At 41.7% G+C, this 18,923-nt stretch overlaps 1 protein-coding gene across 4 annotated transcripts in view; it reads right to left on the bottom strand.

Annotated features, from left to right (window-relative positions):
- Positions 1–11,117, bottom strand: part of STAMBP (STAM binding protein) — a 32,768-nt gene extending 21,651 nt beyond the window's left edge. Inside the window, exons 1-3 of one of the 4 annotated variants that reach the window (XM_076000884.1) lie at positions 11,050–11,117; positions 9,582–9,778; positions 8,628–8,845 (exon numbers count right to left, since the gene is read on the bottom strand). In XM_076000884.1, coding sequence (XP_075856999.1) covers positions 8,628–8,830 — 203 coding nt within the window. In that variant the 5' untranslated portion in view covers positions 8,831–8,845; positions 9,582–9,778; positions 11,050–11,117. Of the gene's footprint in view, positions 1–8,627; positions 8,846–8,983; positions 9,075–9,581; positions 9,779–10,964 lie in introns of those variants that run through there. The other 3 variants (XM_076000885.1, XM_012788678.2, XM_012788680.2) reach the window with 3 other exon arrangements.
- Positions 11,118–18,923: the final 7,806 nt, after the last annotated feature.

Genomic DNA, 18,923 nt, shown 5'->3' with positions numbered 1-18,923 from the left:
GGCAGGAGGATCACTTGAGCCCAGGAATTTTTTTTTTTTTGAGACAGAGTCTTACTTTGTTGCCCAGGCTAGAGTGCTGTGGCATCAGCCTAGCTCACAGCAACCTCAAACTCCTGGGTTTAAGCAATCCTTCTGCCTCAGCCTCCCGAGTAGCTGGGACTACAGGCATGTACCACCACACCCGGCTAATTTTTTCTATATATTTTAGTTGGCCAATTAATTTGTTTCTATTTTCAGTAGAGACGGGGTCTCGCTCTTGCTCAGGCTGGTTTTGAACTCCTGACCTTGAGTGATCCACCCACCTTGGCCTCCCAGAGTGCTAGGATTACAGGCATGAGCCACCGCGCCCGGCCGAGCCCAGGAATTTGAGGCTGCAGTGAGCTATGATGACACCACTGCACTCTAGCCCGGGCAACGGAGTGAGACTCTGTCTCACACACACACAAAAGAAATATGAGCAAGAATAAGAGATGAAGAAGCTAACACTAGGGTAGAAACTTTCTAGGCATAGAATAGCAGTGGCCCAGATGTATACTGTTCTCTGGGGTTATATTTGGTTGCAGCCTAGAGAAGAAATATACCAAAGCAAAAAAAGATGTGTTAGCAAAAATATGAGCAAAACAACCAACAATGGAAAAAAACGAGATAAGCAGAAAAGTAAATACAAAAGTTGAATAAATATATGAAACAGTTCTCAACTTCACTCACAATGGAAGAAATTCAAATTAAGATGAGACGTCATTTTCATCCATCAGATTGGCAAAGACTTAAAGGTTGATGATACCTGGTGTAGGGAAGAGTGTAGGGAAATAGGAGTCCTCATATACTGTTAGCAGAATTGTAAATTGATATAAACTTTTTTTCTTAGGGGAGGGAAAAGCTAGGAAATAATTATTCAAAATTCAAAATATGAGTATCCTTTAAACCAGGGATCTTCAAACTTTTTAAACAGGGGGCCAGTTCACTGTCCCTCAGACCATTAGAGAGTATGCACCATGGGCCTGGGATGAGTCGGCTGCTAAGCAGGACAGGCAGCGGCAGCAAAAACACCCAGAGGGCCAGATAAATGTGCTAGGCGCCCGTATATGGTCCGCATGCCATAGTTTGAGGATGCCTGCTTTAAACGTATAATTCTATCTCTAGGAATCTATTCTAGAGATTATACAATAGTACAAAAATATACATACAAGAGTATTCAATATAGCATTGTTTATAAAAGTAAAGAAAACTAAAAAAAAAACAAACAAAAAAAAACCAACAAAACCTAAATGTCCACCAAGGATAATTATTTAATAAATTAATAAATTACAGTATACCTAAATTGAAAACAATGTAATCAGTCACTCATTCATTCAACCAATATTTACTGAGCACCTACTATGGAGTCAGGCATTATTCTAAAGGCTGAGGATATGACAGTGAATGGCACAGTCAAAACTTCCTCCTCATCATAAAGTCTACATTACAGTGGAGAAAGAGACAATAAACAAAACAAAAAGTATGTTAGATAATTAATGCTAGGAAAGTCATTAATAGTGAAGGGGAAGCCGGGCGCGGTGGCTCACGCCTATAATCCTAGCACTCTAGGAGGTTGAGACGGGCGGACTGCTCTAAGTCAGGAGTTCGAAACCAGCCTGAGCAAGAGCGAGACCCCGTCTCTACTATAAATAGAAAGAAATTAATTGGCCAACTAATATATATAGAAAAAATTAGCTGGGCATGGTGGCGCATGCCTGTAGTCCCAGCTACTTGGGAGGTGAGGCAGAAGGATTGCTTGAGCACAGGCGTTTGAGGTTGCTGTGAGCTAGGCTGATGCCACGGCACTCACTCTAGCTTGGGCAACAAAAGCAAGACTCTGTCTCAAAAAAAAAAAATTAGTGAAGGGGGTAGAATATGATAGGGGAAGGCTTGATATTTTAGATAGCAGAACTAAGGAAGGTGCCATTTGGTTAAGGAATGGAACAGAGGAAGCCATGAAGAAATCTAGGGTCAGACTATTCCAGGCAGATGGAACAGCCATGAGGCAGAACAAGATGGCTCAGTACATCCTGATATGGAAAGGCACTGGTGTTAAGAAAGCAAGTCACAGAACAGAATACATCATATGATCCCACTTATGATGCTTGCATGTGTGTGTGTGCTTGCATGTGCATAAATAATGTCTTACACACACAAGAAACATACCAGTGGTCAGCTCTAATAGATGGGACTTTTCTTTTCACTTTAGTATCTCCCTTGAGATGTTTGAAAAAAAAAATATAAATCATAAACAAGTGTTAAATTTCTATAAAAAATAAATAATTTAAAAAGTCAAGCAGAAATTCTATTAATATAACATGGATGTATTAAGGACCATCATCTCATTCCTTCTCATCTTAAAAGTTAGTCAGCAAAGTAAACATAATTGCAGATGAACTCTTCTTCAGTCCATAAACTCCAATCCCAGTAAATATTTTCAATATAGGTGACAGTTCATTTTCAGAAAGAGGGTTTGTGTTACCAGAGGCTCACATAGCAGATAGAAATTGCTTGAATGCTGTGACTCCCTTCTGCGCAGCCTAGTCGATGACCATAAAAAGCTATGAAAGAATCCACTGCCTGGCTTATTGTCTGTGCTCATCATGAAAATATGTACTGATATAATATGCTGAAGGTCTTTCTTCTATACTGGGGTCTGCAAAAGGCAAAGCATTCCTACATTAGGGAAAGCACGGAGGGGAAATATGCCTGAGATCATTAAGATGCCTGAACTGCTCCAGGAAAAAGAACAAACATGCCTTTTAAAATCCTGAACTAAAGTATGCACAAATGGTCCAGAACAATGATTCTCAATAGTGGGGGAGGCAGAGGAGTAGTGAGGTAGATGTTTGTTTCCTCTCCTCTCTCCTTGATTGTAGTTACCTGTTAAGTAAGCCACTGTTATTGATACCAAATAAAACATGGTAGAAAAACAGATAAAGAATCACTGAGCTAGAACATCTTAACTGCTGCACTTGTCAGCTCACAGAATCAGCATCAGAATCTTGAAGGTATCACAAGAAAAATGAAGGTAGCTACCTTTATTGCTTCAAGTCAAGCCAACCCAACAAAATCACAAATTAAACCATTAATCCAACAAATAAAATAAATGAGCTGCTAAATCCACTCCCCACTCCACTCTCCTCCAGGCCTAGTTCATCATATTAAATGGTCCTGTAAGCAGAACACCTTATACAGGGACAGACTCCCCATATCAGTCTTGCTGTTAACACTGATATTCAGGTTTCTAAAAGTAACACCAAATGACATAAAAACAAAACAAAACAAAACAATTTCTTAAGCATCTGTGTACTCTTAATTCTAGTCCCTCTTGCCTTCTTAGGAGCTTATTGCTATAGTTAAACTCTCTTCTGGACCATCAGCCTCTCCTTTTCCACAGGATCCTTTCCATCAGCAAAAACATATTCCAGAATCTCTTATCTTAAAATACATACACACATTCACACACTCCTTGTTCCCCTTAAACTATTTCCCCATTTTCCTACTTTCCTTCCTAGCCAAAGTCCTCTAAAGACTTGTCTATACCAGGGTTTGGCAAACTACAGCTGGTGAGTCAAATCAGGCTAGCCATCTGATTTTGTCAATAAAGTTTCATTGGAAGCAGCCACATCTGTTCATTAATGTGTTGTTTATGATGCTTTCACATTACAAAGCAGAGGTTGTGACAGAGATTAAATGGCTCACAAAGCCAAAAGTATTTATTATCTGGCCCTGTACAGAAAAAAGAATTGCCAACGTCAGGTCTATACTCCCTTCCTCCCTCTGTTCTCTTCCTCTTCCTCTTCCCTTCCCTTCCCCCTTCTCTTCTCTTTCCTTCCTTTCTTCCCTTTCTTTCTTCCCTCCCTCCCTCCCTCCCTCCCTCCCTCCCTCCCTCCCTCCCTCTCTCTCTCTCTCTCTCTCTCTCTCTCTCTTTCTTTCTTAGACAGAATCTCACTCTCTTGCTCAGGCTACAGTGCCATGGCATCAGCCTAGCTCACAGCAACCTCAAATTCCTGGGCTCAAGCAATCCTTCTGCCTCAGCCTCCCGAGTAGCTGCGACTACAGGCATGTGCCACCATGCCCGGCTAATTTTTTCTATATATTTTTAGTTGGTCAATTAATTTCTTTCTATTTTCAGTAGAGATGGGGTCTCACCCTTACTCAGGCTGGTTCTGAACTCCTGACCTTGAGCAATCCTCCCGCCTTGGTCTCCCAGAGTGTCAGGATTACAGGCGTGAGCCACCGCGTCTGCCTGCTTCCACTTTCTTATTGTCCTTTCCACCCTTTCCAATCTAGTGGCTTTTTTACACTTCTAGGAAATTGCTTACCAAGATCACCAGTGACATCCTGTTACCAAACCCAAAGGACGGTTTTCTAACCTCATCCATCTGATACAGTTGGCCACTCTCCTTCAAACACTGACCTCTTTTGGCTCACATGACACTGCTCTTTCCTGGATTTCCTCCAACCTCTCGAACCTTCCTGGAAGTATCTTCTGTTGGATTTCCCTTCACTAACCAACCTCAGGTCTCTGTTCTAGGCTCCTTCTCTTCTCATTCTATAGTGTCATTATCAGGGATTCTTGACCCTTTTATGTGCATGGATCCTTCTGGCATCTGGTGAAGTTGAGGAACTCCTTCTCAGAATAACTTTTCAAGGCATAATATAAAGTAGAAAAGATTAAAAAGAAATCTATTTTACAGAAATACAATTTTCAAAATATTTTTAAAAACTGTGATATGTACTTCTTTATAATGTTCTTTATTAAACAACAAGATCTAGTTGTGGATAAATAACTCTGTACTGTAATTCTGAAGTAGTTATAAGTATAAATGCTATTTTGAGATGTTAGCAATGACTATAATGTGATATAAATGCTAAATTTCAGTCAGTGCTTAGTAAAAACAATAAAAATTTTTCCAAGTTCATGGACCCCTTGAATTCTATCAATGATTCCTTGTAAGATTTCTTAAACCCAGATTAAGAACTTCTTCATGAGAAAATCTCTGTGATTCCCATGGCTACAGAACAATCTCATACTGATGACTCCCTCATTTGTATTTCCAGCTCAGAATGCTCTGAGTTTCAGCTGGTATGTACATTTGACCTCCTACTTCACATTTCTACTTGGATATCTCAGAGGCATCTGAAACTTTACATGTTGGGCCAGGGCAGTGGCTCACACCTGTAAACCCAGTGCTCTGGGAGGCTGAGGCCAGAGAATTGCTTGAGATCAGGAGTTCGAGACCAGCCTGAACAAGAGCTGTCTCTACTAAAAATAGAAAGATATTATCTGGACAGCTAAAAATACATATAGAAAAAAATTAGCTGGGCTTGGTGGCACGCACCTGTAGTCCCAGTTACTTGAGAGGCTGAGGCAGAAGGATCGCTTGAGCCCAGGAGTGTGAGGTTGCTATAAGCTAGGCTGACGCCATGACACTCTAGCCCGGGCAACAAAGCAAGATTCTGTCTCAAAAACAAACAAACCAAAAAACAACCAAATGTTACATCTCAAAAAAAGCCCAAACCTGAACTCTTGAGTCTTCCTCTACGCAAACTCCCCCCTTTTTTTTGAGACACAGACTCGCTCTATTGCATGGGCTGGAGTGCAGTGGTGTCATTGTAGCTCACTACAACCTAAAACTCCAGGGCTCAAGTGATCCTCCTTGGCTGGTACAGGTGGCTCATGCCTGTAATCCTAGCACTCTGGGGGGCCCAGGTGGGCGGACCATTTGAGCTCAGGAGTTTGAGACCAGCCTCAGCAAGAGAGAGAGACCTGTCTCTACTAAAAAAATAGAAAGAAATTAGCAGGACAACTAAAAAATATATAGAAAAAAATTATCCAGGCATGGTAGCGCATGCCTGTAGTCCCAGACTGTACATATTTATTTGTTAATCTGTTTATTGTCTTCTCCTATACCTAGAAAGATATACAAGGGAAAGTCCATTTTATTCACCTTTCATACAGCCTGTGTATTCAGTACCTAGTGCAGTGCCAAGTAGACAGCAGGTATACTCAATATATATTTGCTGAATGAATATGGTCCTTGCCCGGAAAGCACTTTCCATGTGGGGCAAGGCCCTTCAGAAAATACCTGGTAGAGTGCTTCCATGATTCTACTTAACTTTCTCAATTAGTGATTCTCCAAAGGAATTGTGCCCATGGGTTTTATTCCGAGCAGACAATCTACAAAATGACTGGAAATATACAAGAATATTACTTCTACCAGCAGTAGAGTATATAAAGAGGACAGTAGCCAAAGTAACTTTTCAGGAAAATAAATTTTGTGCCTAGGAATAAAAAACTCATAACAACAAAGAGAAGCAGAACTGTAACAACAATTCTGTAAAACTTTACCAACGTTGAGGGCACATGAAACTACATGATGGCATTAGTGAAGTACACGATTTTTGAGGAAACAGGTGGTAAAATAAGTTTAGCCTAAAGCTGTCTCCTTATATACTGTGAACTATAACCTACCTTACTGTGGAAACAAAATATAACTTAACATAAACAGGTTACAAGTAGCTGAGTCTCACCCAATCATAGCAGCTGACCCTCCATCCAATCAGAGGCTGAAGACTGCCAAAATATGACTAAATAAGGCAAACATGGTATTGTAACCAATCAGGCTATTTTTGTATCTCATTTCCTTTTCTCTGGCTACAAATAAGCCTGCACAGCCTCTGCTGTGGGGCACAGCATCCTGAACCACTTTGGTCATGAGTGTTACCTGGTTCATGACCATTTTCTGCTCAATTAAACTCTACTAAATTAACTTGTCTAGGGTTTTTACCCTTTTAACACAGGCAAGACTTCTAATTAAGAAAAAACAAAACAAAAAAAGACAACAGCAGTCTGATTCTTCCATTTTAAAATTACAATATAAATCCTAGGCAGTCTACTTTTCCTCATTCTTTTCCTTAGAGCACTGGTTCTCATCCAGGGGTGATTTAGTCCTTCAGAGAACATTAGGTAATATCTGGGAACATTTTGTTGCTACAACTGCATCTAAGGAGGACAAACCAGGGTTGCTGGCTAAACATCCTACAATACATAGGACAGCCCACAACAAAGAAGTATTGAGTCCAAAATGCCAAGAGTGCCAAAGTGGAGAAAACTGATTTAGAGGAGTATGTGATCAAAACTTAATGTAACATACTGATATGCATATATCATCTCTGGCATGACAGGTAAGAAACTAGTAAGAGTGATTGTCTCTGGGGAGGGGAACTGGGAATTTGGGGGAAAAGAGGAGTGGGTAGGGAGATCTACTTTTTAATTATACATACTCTTTTTTGCCTCTGAATTCTGTACCATGTATATATATGTAACCTATTAAAAAAACAATAATAGGGCCAAGTACAGTGGCTCACTCTGGTACTCCCAGGACTTTGGGAGGTTGAGGCAGGAGGATGGTTTGAGGCCAGGAATTTGAGATCAGCATGGGCAACATAGCGAGAACCTATCTCTCCAAAAAAATTTAAAAATTAGCCAGGCATGGTGGCACATGCCTGTAGGCTCAGCTACTGGGGAAGCAGAGGTGGGAGGATGCCTTGAGCTCAGTGAGCTATGATCACACCATTGAACTCCAGCCTGGGTGACAACAGCAAGACCCTGTCTAATAATAAAAAGCACAAAATAGTCATTGAGCCTCATCACCATTATCTTGAAAGACAACCTTAAACTCACGGAACACTACTAAATGGAAAACAGAAAAAACAGGACCTATGTTGTAGAATGACTCCTGAATTAGAAGTTAGAAAACTGAATTTTGTTACTCTAAGCTGTGGAAAATTGAGCATATCACTAAATCCTAAGCTTGTTTCCTCATACGTAGAATGGAAGGATGATATGTTGTACATAGTACACAAGGAACCGTGAAGATCACTTGATGTTATACAGGCGAAATAGTGTATGAATTCTGAAGAGCCAATTTGTTTTAAAGGTCTTGGTATTATGAAAGAACCAGACTAGAAATGATAAAGAAGACCTTTAACATTATTGCCTTTCTAAATTACACATCATTTCATTGTCATGGGCATTAGGAGTTGCTCCCTGTTAACAGTACTGAAATCTATTTTTGCTGCCTACCCTAGGAAGATAAGCAGCTCAAGGGTAAGGTCTTATTGTAATGAGCCACACAAAGTGTGGGCAATTGGACGATTTGCATGATTATAATAAAGGTTAAAAGAAGAAAAACTTTTTCCTATATCACTCAATTTGCTAGAAAATAAGTAGAGTGAGGAATTTTGGCTCTGCTAGACCTCAGCAATAATCCTATGATTGGCTGCCTTAATAGAAAGAGGACAGTAAAAGCATTCATCAATACATATCTAATTTAACCAACAACTCTTTTGTCTAACAGCTGGGCCATATGGGCATAGGCCAAAGAGCTAAATCTCTTACTCATGAAAGTACTGAGTCATGAAAATAACACCTTGGGTACTCATGTCTTTGAATAGCAAGGACTGCTAATATGTAGGCGTTGCCAGCAAAAATGATTAATGCTGATGATACTGTAAAGTTCTCTAGTTTTAGCAATTCTGAGCAGAATAAGTGAGACATCAGTCACCGGAAAAGAAAAAGGAAACCGTGGGTGTCTTACGTGATATACTTGTTATAAAGGATGAAGGCATGTTCAATGTTGCCTTCCTCAGAGTAAATGGATGCCATTCGGATCATCTCAACTCCAGAGCGGAAGTACCGACGGGGTGGAATGTCTTCATTCACCTCCACTGCACTACCCAGCTGGGAGAGAGCCCTCACCCGGTCTTCGGGTGGGAGGCTCACATCTCCATGGTCAGGCATCAGGACCAAGAAGTTCTGAGACAGAAAAGAGAAAACAGATGGTATCAACACCATTGCCCACATCATCCCAGCACAGTCTAGCACAGTGTGTTTATCTCACACATCTCTACCTTAAGAGGAAAATAAGAGAAAATACCATGTGCTGTGTCTTACATCAAATAAGGTCTCTTTCCTACAGGAAGGAACTCCAAATCACGATGAGAGGATTGGCAGGCTCAAAACCCCCACAATCTCTGTGCCCTAATTGGTCGGTATAAGGAGTATAACAATCAGAGCCCACAGGGATGCAGTTCTACCCTTCAAGTGAATCATTCCCTGTCATCAGGTGGCCTTGCCCTAGCACCATAAAAATAGTTACAGTCTATATTACTTTCCATTATTTCTCCTTCCAGCTACACACTTAAATCCACTCCAGTACCTGGCATAGCACACTCAGTGAACTTTCATAGAGATTGTTAACAGATTTCAAGTTTAATCATTTTTATTTAATCTGAGAGTAAATGACATTTTCTGTGATATATATTTGAGCATAAGGTTAGTTAGAAGAACTAGTCTGGGAATGAATGGTTATAACAATAACTCAACTTACTAAACCACCATGATTCCAGTTAGTCTATAACAATGTTCATTATTCTCATGGCAAGGAATTTAGATCTTGAAAACAACAATTTATTCATCTTCAAAGACTAAGCACTTTTTGAATAAAAAAAGGGCCCATGGTAATCTGGAAGGCAAAAATAAACCAACTAACCTGGGAGTTTTCCCTCCCGTGGGTCCCAACTCCAGAAATTCCACAATCTTTGCAGATAACACTTGCGGTTAGAATCAGATTCCAGGCTGGGCGTGGTGGCTCCCACCAGTAATTCTAGCACTTTGGGAGTACAAGGTGGGAGGACTGCTTGAGGCCAGGAATTCCAGACCAGCCTGAGCAAGAGCCAGACCCCATCTCTACAAAAAAATAAAAAAATTAGCTGGACGTGGTAGCACATGCCTGTCATTTGGGCTATTAGGAAGGCTGGAGCAGGAGGATTGCTTGAACCCAGGAGTTGGAGGTCGCAGTGAGCTATGATGTTGCCACTGCACTCTAGTCAGGGTGACAGAGGGAGACTCAGTCTCAAAACAAACAAACAAAAAAACAGATTCCAAATTCCAATGACATGTCACCATTCTCCATCATCTCCAAAAGGAATCTGGGTATTTGATACACATTGAATTACAACCTAACCTAACCAGTACACCATACAGGCTAAAGTAGAATTCATCTTGGAATTCAAGGCCCTGTTATCAACTGGCGCCACCTTATCTTTTCCATCTCATACATTTATCCCTCCCCAACAGAGATCTTTTGCTTCAGTCAAGATTCCAATCTGCCCAGGAATCCACACATTCCCGTTTCATTTGTCTATCTACCGCTTTTGTTTTCTACTACAACTCTTCCCTCAGAGAGTCTTCTCTGGGCCAATTCTATTTTTCCATCTCTTCAATATTCGGGTCACACTTCCTCCACAAAGCGTCCCCTCTAAAACAAAACGGCACAAAAGCTGTGGGGATTACTAGGGATGCAGAAACATTGCCGCTCTCACGAAGCCTCTTTCGGTATTCGGAAAGCCACAAACAAATCTAAAACCTCCCCAAGCCGCCTAATTAGTAAACGTTTCCAGAGCTCGGGAAAACTAAACGCAGGATGTTCGCTGCATCTCCATATCTCTTGGAGAGGTACTTGTAGGTCAAGCAAAAAACCCCTTCCACAGGCCAGTAAGCGGCGCCCGGTTCTACCGCGTGTGGAAACTCCAAAGAGATGCAGCATCCGCAAATAAGGGGGAAGGGCGGAGTAAAGCACTGAGGGGAACACAAGGAGGCAAAGGAAGTGGCAGGAATGAGCGGAGGGGGCGTAGACAGTGGAGAGGGATCTACAGACAACTGCTGAGGCAATCTTCTTGAAGGCACTCAAGCCCAAGTTGCGAACCCCAGGGAAATGTATCTAAGGTTTTGGGGTCTTTCAAATGCCGCAGGCAGGGAAGCTCCGGGCCTTGCTGGTGAGGCGCCAGCCCGTGGGGAGCTGAGCCATTAGGGACACGCGCGCGGCGGGCAGGCCGGGTACGCGGGGGGAGAAGGATGCAGGCCCCACACTCACGGAGGCCGCTTCCCTTCATAGTCCGACTACGCTCAAAGTCCCTACGCAGCACCTTCCCGAGACCCTTCCCGGGACCCTTCCCCACCTTTCCCCGCAGATGACACTCGGAACTTCCGGAAACGTCACATCCGCCGTCCGCCCCGCCCACTCCCGCTTGCCTGCCAATTATACTCTCTAAAACACGGACCTGGCGTGTGGAGGTAGTGGGTGGGGCTAGATTGTCACCTGAAGAAAATCTGACCAATGAGAAGAGCGATCTACGGCAGCCATCTTGGTAAAGGAAAACGAACCGACGCGAAGGCGTAACTAATGACCAAGCTAACATTTGTTTTTGAAATTATTTTGATTTGCATAGGGTTTCCTGCCAGATAGTCCCTCTATCACAGTCACGTACACCCTGCATTTAAGGAGGGATCCCAGTACAACTGCAGACTTCGCGAAACCTTTCGGGATTTATAGATGGGGGGTAGGAAAACTTTTGAATTTATTTTTCAGCTTGTTTGTGTTACTTTCTGTATAAAATTGGTAGTCTGAGATATCAGGGAATAGGCTTTATTGCTTATAAAACATAAGACTAATTTTTTGATGTCAAAACACGTATAAAACGTATAAAAAATGAGTGTATGTCACATTTCCTGCTCCTGAGGACAGCACAAGACAGTTATACATATCAAATACAAACAGTTCTGTCTGTAGATGTGTGTATGTATAAATATGCAGACACTCTCTTTCCAAAAGGTCCTGCAAGCCTGCTAGTCATTCTGTCTCAGGACACTTTGTATATCATCACTCTGGAAGTTTATGCTTTGGTTTAAAAGTTTAACTCTCCGTGAACAATTTCCCAAAATTTATTAGGGAGCCCTTCCTGTGAGTTTGTTAGTCTGATGACAGGAACTATACTTCAAGGTCAAGCTTACAGCCCAAACACAGCTGTTAACTTCCTCCATTAAGCCAGCCTCCAGATCTCTCATTTATCCTAAACTCTTTTGTGTATATTTCTCTTAGAGTGATTCTGTGTAGTCATCAACTTTTCAGACTTGTGATTGAAGGCACTTACTGGATCATTCCCTCTCTCCTTTCCCCAACAAGCACTAATGTGCCTGCCAGTACTAGGGTCTACTCATGCTTGAAATCCTAGCATTCTGAGAGGCTGAGACTGTAGGATCACTTGAGGTGAGGAGTTTGAGACCAGTCTGAGCAAGAGCAAGAACCTGTCTCTACTAAAAAATAGAAACACAAAAGAAGGAAAAGAAATTTTGACATTCTTCATTTGTTGCTTAACCAGCAAAGTCGAAAACTGAACACTTTTGTATATGCAAGTTTTGTAAGGCTAACAAAAGTTTCTTGGTATAACTGAGGAGAATATTCTACCTACCTTTACCCCAAAGGTTGGAGGTTAGCAAATAGGTTTCAACAGCTCACCTGGTGGGAATTGAGGTTCTCTTTCATCCTGGTACCCACACCTGGCCATGACCACTTTTCCTGTACATAGCAGCCTCTTTCTGGCCCTGTGCAGGATCCAGTGTCCTGTCTCCTGCACTCCTGCATGCTCATTCCTACCTCCTCATTCATGGGAAGCAGCAAAAGACTTCTATAAGGTGAAATCATTAATCTGATATGTAGCATTGGGGTACAGCAAACACAAACTGAAGTAAGGCAGGTGGAGAACACCTGTACTCCTAGCTACCAATGAGGCTGTCTCAGGAGGATTGGTTGATCCTCTGAGTTCAAGGCTATGATAGTACCAATGAGTAGCCACTTCACTGTTGCCTAGCTAGAAGCGAACAGGGAGGTAGGAAGGGAAGGAAGGAGGAAAGAAAAGGTGTGCAGGCCCAGAGGAGCTATCTGGGGGGTGGAAGAGGATGTTGTCTAACAACAAGGAATATTATACATAGATATCACTTGTCTACTTGTTACTCCTGTGATAAATGGCATACCTAGAGGGGTAATCTCACTAGTTCAGGAAGGACATCCATTCTTACCTACTACAATGCATTCTTACAACAGCAACTAATGATCTTTTTTAAAGAAAAATCATATTTCATCACTCCTGGGCTTAAACCCCTCCCATGAATTCCCATGGCATTTGGAATAAAAGTCTAAACTCTACCCTGGATTCCAGAGTGATTGGGGCCCTGTGCCTGTCTGACCTCATCTCCCACTCACCTCCTTGCTTGCTACTCTCTGCCACATCATCTGAACTTCTGCTGCTCTACTCAAGACCTGTGTGCAGCTGTTTCCTCTTCCTGGGGGGGTGTGTTTACCTTGTTCTTCACTTGGCTGGCTCTGTCATGTCATCCGTGCCTCAGTTTACATGTCAACTTGTCAAAGAGAACTTAAGAGCACTCCTTCTAAGTAGCTACCCAGTCACCCTCTATCACGTGGTCCTATTTTAATTCTCTTCATAGTCCTTACAACTGTCTGATGTGGTTTAGGTTGTTTGTTGTCTTTCATTTCCCACTAGAATATAATTTCCAAGAAGACAAAATCTTTTTCTGACTTGCTCACAGTTCTATCCTGAGTGCCTAGAACAGCTTACAGCCCCAGATGACACTCAAGAAATATTGTTATGCTTTTGGGACCAAGTTTTCTCTACAAGGTAGTTAGAGCTGGAAGCATAAAGCTTCAAGGTGAAATGCCTTCATTAACAGAATGAAATGTTTATTGAGAAATCTATCATGCTCATGGATCTATGTAAGGCATGGTTCTACCATAATGAAAAATAAACCTCAATTTTTGTTTTTTTTAAGGCTTTCATAGGAGAAGGCTTAGACTTATCAGAAGGAAAAAATTCTTTAAAAGATAAGCAAGATTCCCAAGGTGGGGGTGGGGGTGGGGAGGAAGTGAGTTCCATGCCCAGAGACACTACAACAGCCTATCTTGAACAATGCTAGGAATGGTGTGCTCTGAAGGCAGAAATGCAAGGTGCACCAAAGACAAATTGTTCACATTGTGAACTTTTTGCTGTGAACCTGCTGGGAATATAAAATGACAAATAGAATTTGAAAAGTAGTGCTTGGGAAGAAAAAGATGTAGGATCAGCTGGTTCAAAGAAAGGGAAATGTAGCAACTGCACTGGGATCATTAGGTTTATGCATTATCAATGCATTCAAATTATGTCCCTGTTCAGTTCAATTTGGAACCTGATGAAGCTGTACCTTGGGAAGAAGGCTGTAGTAAAACCAGCAGCATTAAGATGAATCTGTGGTTTGGAGCTCCATCTACAGTTTGAAGACTAATATCGCCCATTGTCAAGAAAAATGACTGGTTTGAAAAATGAGTTCTGATACATGCTTGGAAAGATTTTCAATGTGTCTACTAGAAAAATTTGTGTTTACATGTGTACTTGAGGAATATGTTTTATGTTAGACATATTTTCATCTTTTGTTACCTGCTAGTTAGCGTTGAGTTATATCATTTATTTCCTAATAATTCAAAGCCTTTGTTTTATGTAAGAGTGCCATTCTCAAGATTGGAAATTTCAACAAGAATTAAATGACAAAAGAAACTTTGGCCAGGTGTGGTGGCTCAAGCCTAGCCACCTAGCACTCTGGGAGGCCGAGGTGGGTAGATCACTCAAGGTCGGGAGTTCAAAACCAGCAAGAGCGAGACCTCGTCTCTACTATAAATAGAAACAAATTGATTGGCCAACTAAAAAATATATAGAAAAAAATTAGCCGGGCATGGTGGCACATGCCTGTAGTCCCAATTACTCAGGAGGCTGAGGTAGAAGGATTGCTTGAGCCCAGGAGTTTGAGGTTGCTGTGAGCTAGGCTGATGCCACAGTTCAGGCAAGAGAAGTGAGACTCTGTCTCAAAAGAAACTTTAAGGCTACTTAAATTGCACACTTTGGGTGAGGGATTTTATCATTTTATATCTGCTTTCCATATTTCTTTTTTAAAATACTGGCTTATGACCAGACATTGTAACTTTAAATGAGGGATAAAAAAATGCATGCCACACTATATTTATATTCTGAAAAACATTCACTTAGTCTGCAAAAGCTCAGGACTCAGAAGAAGGAGGACAAATTTGCTGGCAAATGAAGAGGATTGAGATGATTCCTGTCTAAAATGCCATTGTCCTAATCATAAACAGAAATAAAGAGCTTTTAAAGGGATGTTTTCAGCTTCAGGCAATTGTCGTAACTACATTTGATGATTCTGATTGTCTCATCTGTGCTGAATCCCTGTGACCTCCCCCAGCAGTTCCTTTGAGCCAACTCCTAGCACAAAGAAAAAAGGACATTCTCCAGCCCCTCTAGACCACTGGCTTGAGGCAGGGATGCAGGTTTTACTTTCAAAAAGAGTGGGAAGGTTTTAAAGAGACAGAAAACATCCTCCCCAACCCCTTTCTAAAGCCATTCACTGTTACATTACTATGTGCCAGACACTATTTAAGGCACTGGGCACTTAGTGAACAAAGCAGTCAAAAATTTCTCTGCTCTCTTGGCCAGGCGCAGTGGCTCACGCCTGTAATCCTAGCACTCTGGGAGGCCGAGGTGGGCGGATTGCTCGAGGTCAGGAGTTCGAAACCAGCCTGAGCAAGAGCGAGACCCCATCTCTACTATAAATAGAAAGAAACTAATTGGCCAACTAATATATATAGAAAAAATTAGCCGGGCATGGTGGCGCATGCCTGTAGTCCCAGCTACTTGGGAGGCTGAGACAGAAGGATCGCTTGAGCCCATGAGTTTGAGGTTGCTGTGAGCGAGGCTGACACCACTGCACTCACTCTAGCCTGGGCAACAAAGCGAGACTCTGTCTCAAAAAAAAAAAAATTTTTTTTTTCTCTGCTCTCAAGGATTTTACAGTATAATGATGGGCAAGGGAGTAGAGGATATTATTATCATGATAAAGAAAGAAGTAATTTATCTAGTATATTAGAAGGTTCAAAGTACTATGGGAGAAATAGGCCCTGGTAAAGAGAATCAGATTGAGGATAGTGAGAAGAGGAAGGAGGTGAGTACAATTTCAAATAATGTGGTGAGGGAAACCCTCAATGAGAAGGTACCATTTGAGAAAAGACTTGAAGAAGGTGAGAAGAACATTCCAGGCAAGGAATAATAGCGAGTGCAAAAGACCTGAGTCAGGAGCTTGCTGGTGCATTCAAGACACAGGAAGGGGGCTCAGGAAGGTGGGAGTGGAGTGAGTGAAAGGGAGCAGCATAGCAGTAGATCATGTAGGGCAAGAATCAGCAAACCAGTGCAGCCTGTTTTTGTAAATAAAGTTTTGTTGAAACATAGCTAAGTGGCTGTTTCATGCTATAAGTGCAGAGTGGAATAGGTGTGGCAGAGAGGATGTCACCCACAAAGACTAATATATTTACTGTGTGGCTCTTTACAGAAAATGTTTGCTGATTCCTGATGTAGGTAGGGCTGTATAAGCCATTGTGAGGACATTGGCTTTGACCATGAGAGAAATGAGAAGCCATGGGAAGGTTTGAGCAGAAGACTGACAGGATCTGACTTATGTTTTAAAAGGATCCTTGTGCCTGCCGTGTTGATATATTTTCCGGGCAAGGAAAGCCAGTTTGGACCATGGTTCAAAAGGTGCACAAGAGTGTCCCCAGGAAACGAGAGCAGATTAACTGTGTATGTATAGGAGGGTATTTTAAATTTGTGAAGGATTCATAGCAATACTTGACTTCTGTTAGACACTGTGGGAGCTTCTAGCTAGTAGGTAGTTCACAGTTTCCGCATCACGTTGTGCTACACTCCTTTCAAGCATGCCGTGTATTTGTGAAACTGGGTTTTTGTCAGCAGCTCATTTAAAAAGCAAGTATCCTCTGAAAATCAATGTGGACAGGAAATGAGACTAGCAGTGTCCACTTTGATTCCAAGGTTTGAGATGTTGTACAGGGCCCAGCAGGCACACCTATCCCATTAGCAAGTAATTGTAGTTAAGAGTGAAATAGAATTTTCTTTTAATTTGTATGTATTGGTTTTCAAAGAGCTACTTAGGGAACATTGTATTGGTTTTCTGTGGCTGCTATAACAAATCATCAAAATTTGACTGCTTAAGAAAACAGAAATTTATTTTATAGTTCTAAAGGCCAGAAGTCTGAAATTGGTATCATTGGGATAAAATTAAGGTGTTGACAGAGCTGCACTACCTTTGGAGGCTCCTGGGGAGATTTTGCTGCTGCCTTTTCCAGCTTCTTCTGGCTGCCAGTGTTCCTTCACTGGTGGCTGCATTACTCCAATCTTTGCCTCTGTGGTCCTTCCTTTTCCCTCTTCTGACTCCATTAATTATCCATCTGCCTGTATTTTATATGGACATATATGATTGTATTCAGGATTTGCCCAATAATCTAAGATAATCTCCCCATGACAAGATCTTTACTTTAATCACATCCAAAGATCCTTTTTCCAAATAACGTAACATTTGCAGGTTCCAGGGATCAGGACTTGTTCTCTTCGTGTGGCCATTACCCAGCCTACTACATTATAAATACTTATTCAATGGTTGGCACCTAACTACTTAATAAAGACTGTTAAGTATTTTGTAGTTTAAGTATTTTAAGCATCTTGGCTTAGGAGTCAGACAACAAGGGATTGGTGAATCTAGAAAGATTTGGAACTTCTGGGTGTGAAGGATATTGCAATAATCTAGGCAGGAAATGATTAAAGCTTGGACTAGAGTACAAATGGAAGAATGTGGTTAGAAGTAGTCAAGCTCTAGATGCAATATGAGGATAGGGAAGGTGCACTTTGCTGAAATTTTAGGTGTGTAGTTGGGAGGGGAGGAAAGAAGTGAAATGACTTCAAAGGTTTGTGGCTTGAGCAACTGGAAAAAATGACCTTATCATTGACCAAGATAAAGAAAACTGTGTATGGGCCAAGTTTCTGCAGGGAGAGGAGCAGTGATTGAAGACACAATTTGTGGGCATTTAGAAAAAGCAAATACAGAGAGAAGACAAAGGCCAAGTGCAGTGGTTCATGCCTGTAATCCACACTTTGGGATGCTGAGAAAGGAGGATTGCTTGAGGCCAGGAGTTTGGATCAATAAGTTGTGATTCATGGATGTTGGGGTATAAATAAATAATTTATGTGGAAGAATCCTCAAATTGGCAAAAGTAGATGTCTCTAAGGGAGGGCAGAAGTTCCTGGCTGGGAAACTTGGGAAAGATGGTGAATTTCCATGGAATACCCTTTTATGTCTTTCTAATGTTCTATCATGTGACTCTATTACCTCTAAAATCCAAATGCCTAAGTTCAAATCCCAGCTCCCCTATTTGCTAGTTCTTTATCTTGGGTCAGTTCTTGCCAGTCTGTATCTCCTTATCTGTGAAATAGGGCAAATAACTTAGCCAGGTGCTGCTCGGCACAGAATAAACTCTCAGTAGTGAGGTAGGGTGGCTCATGCCTATAGTCCTAGAACTTTGGGAGACCAAGGCAAAAGGAAAGGATTTCTTGAGGCCAGGAGTTCGAGACCAGCCTGAGCAAGAGTGAGAAACCGTCCCTACAAAAAGAAAAAAAAATTACCAGGCATGGTGGCTCTGGCCTATAGTCCCAGCAACTTGGGAGGATCCCTTCAGCCCAGGAGTTTGAGGTTGCAGTGAGCTGTGATGACGCCAATGCACTCTAGAGCCTGGGTGACAGAGCAAGACCCTGTCTCAAATGAAATAAAATAAAATAAACCCTCAATAAATGTATGTTACTAGTGGAAACAACCCAAATGTTCAGCAACTGATGAATGGATAAACAAATGTGGTATATTCATACAACAGAATGCTATGCAGTAATCAAAAGAAGTGAAGCACAGACAAACACTACAACATGGGTGAAACTTGAAAACATGCTAAGTGAAAGAAGCCAGATATCAAATGTGCCATATTGTATGAATCCCTTTATGTGAAATGTCCAGAAAGGACAAATCTGTAGAGATTGGTGGTTGCCCCAGGGCCAGAGGGAGGTGGGAGTGGGGAGTGACTACAAATGGATAGAGAGGTCTCTCT

This window comes from Microcebus murinus, chromosome 3 (genome assembly GCF_040939455.1).
Source record: "Microcebus murinus isolate Inina chromosome 3, M.murinus_Inina_mat1.0, whole genome shotgun sequence".
Taxonomy (NCBI): domain Eukaryota; kingdom Metazoa; phylum Chordata; class Mammalia; order Primates; family Cheirogaleidae; genus Microcebus; species Microcebus murinus.
The sequence above is the reverse complement of the archived record's forward strand: the minus strand, read 5'-3'. Positions and strand labels throughout refer to the sequence as shown.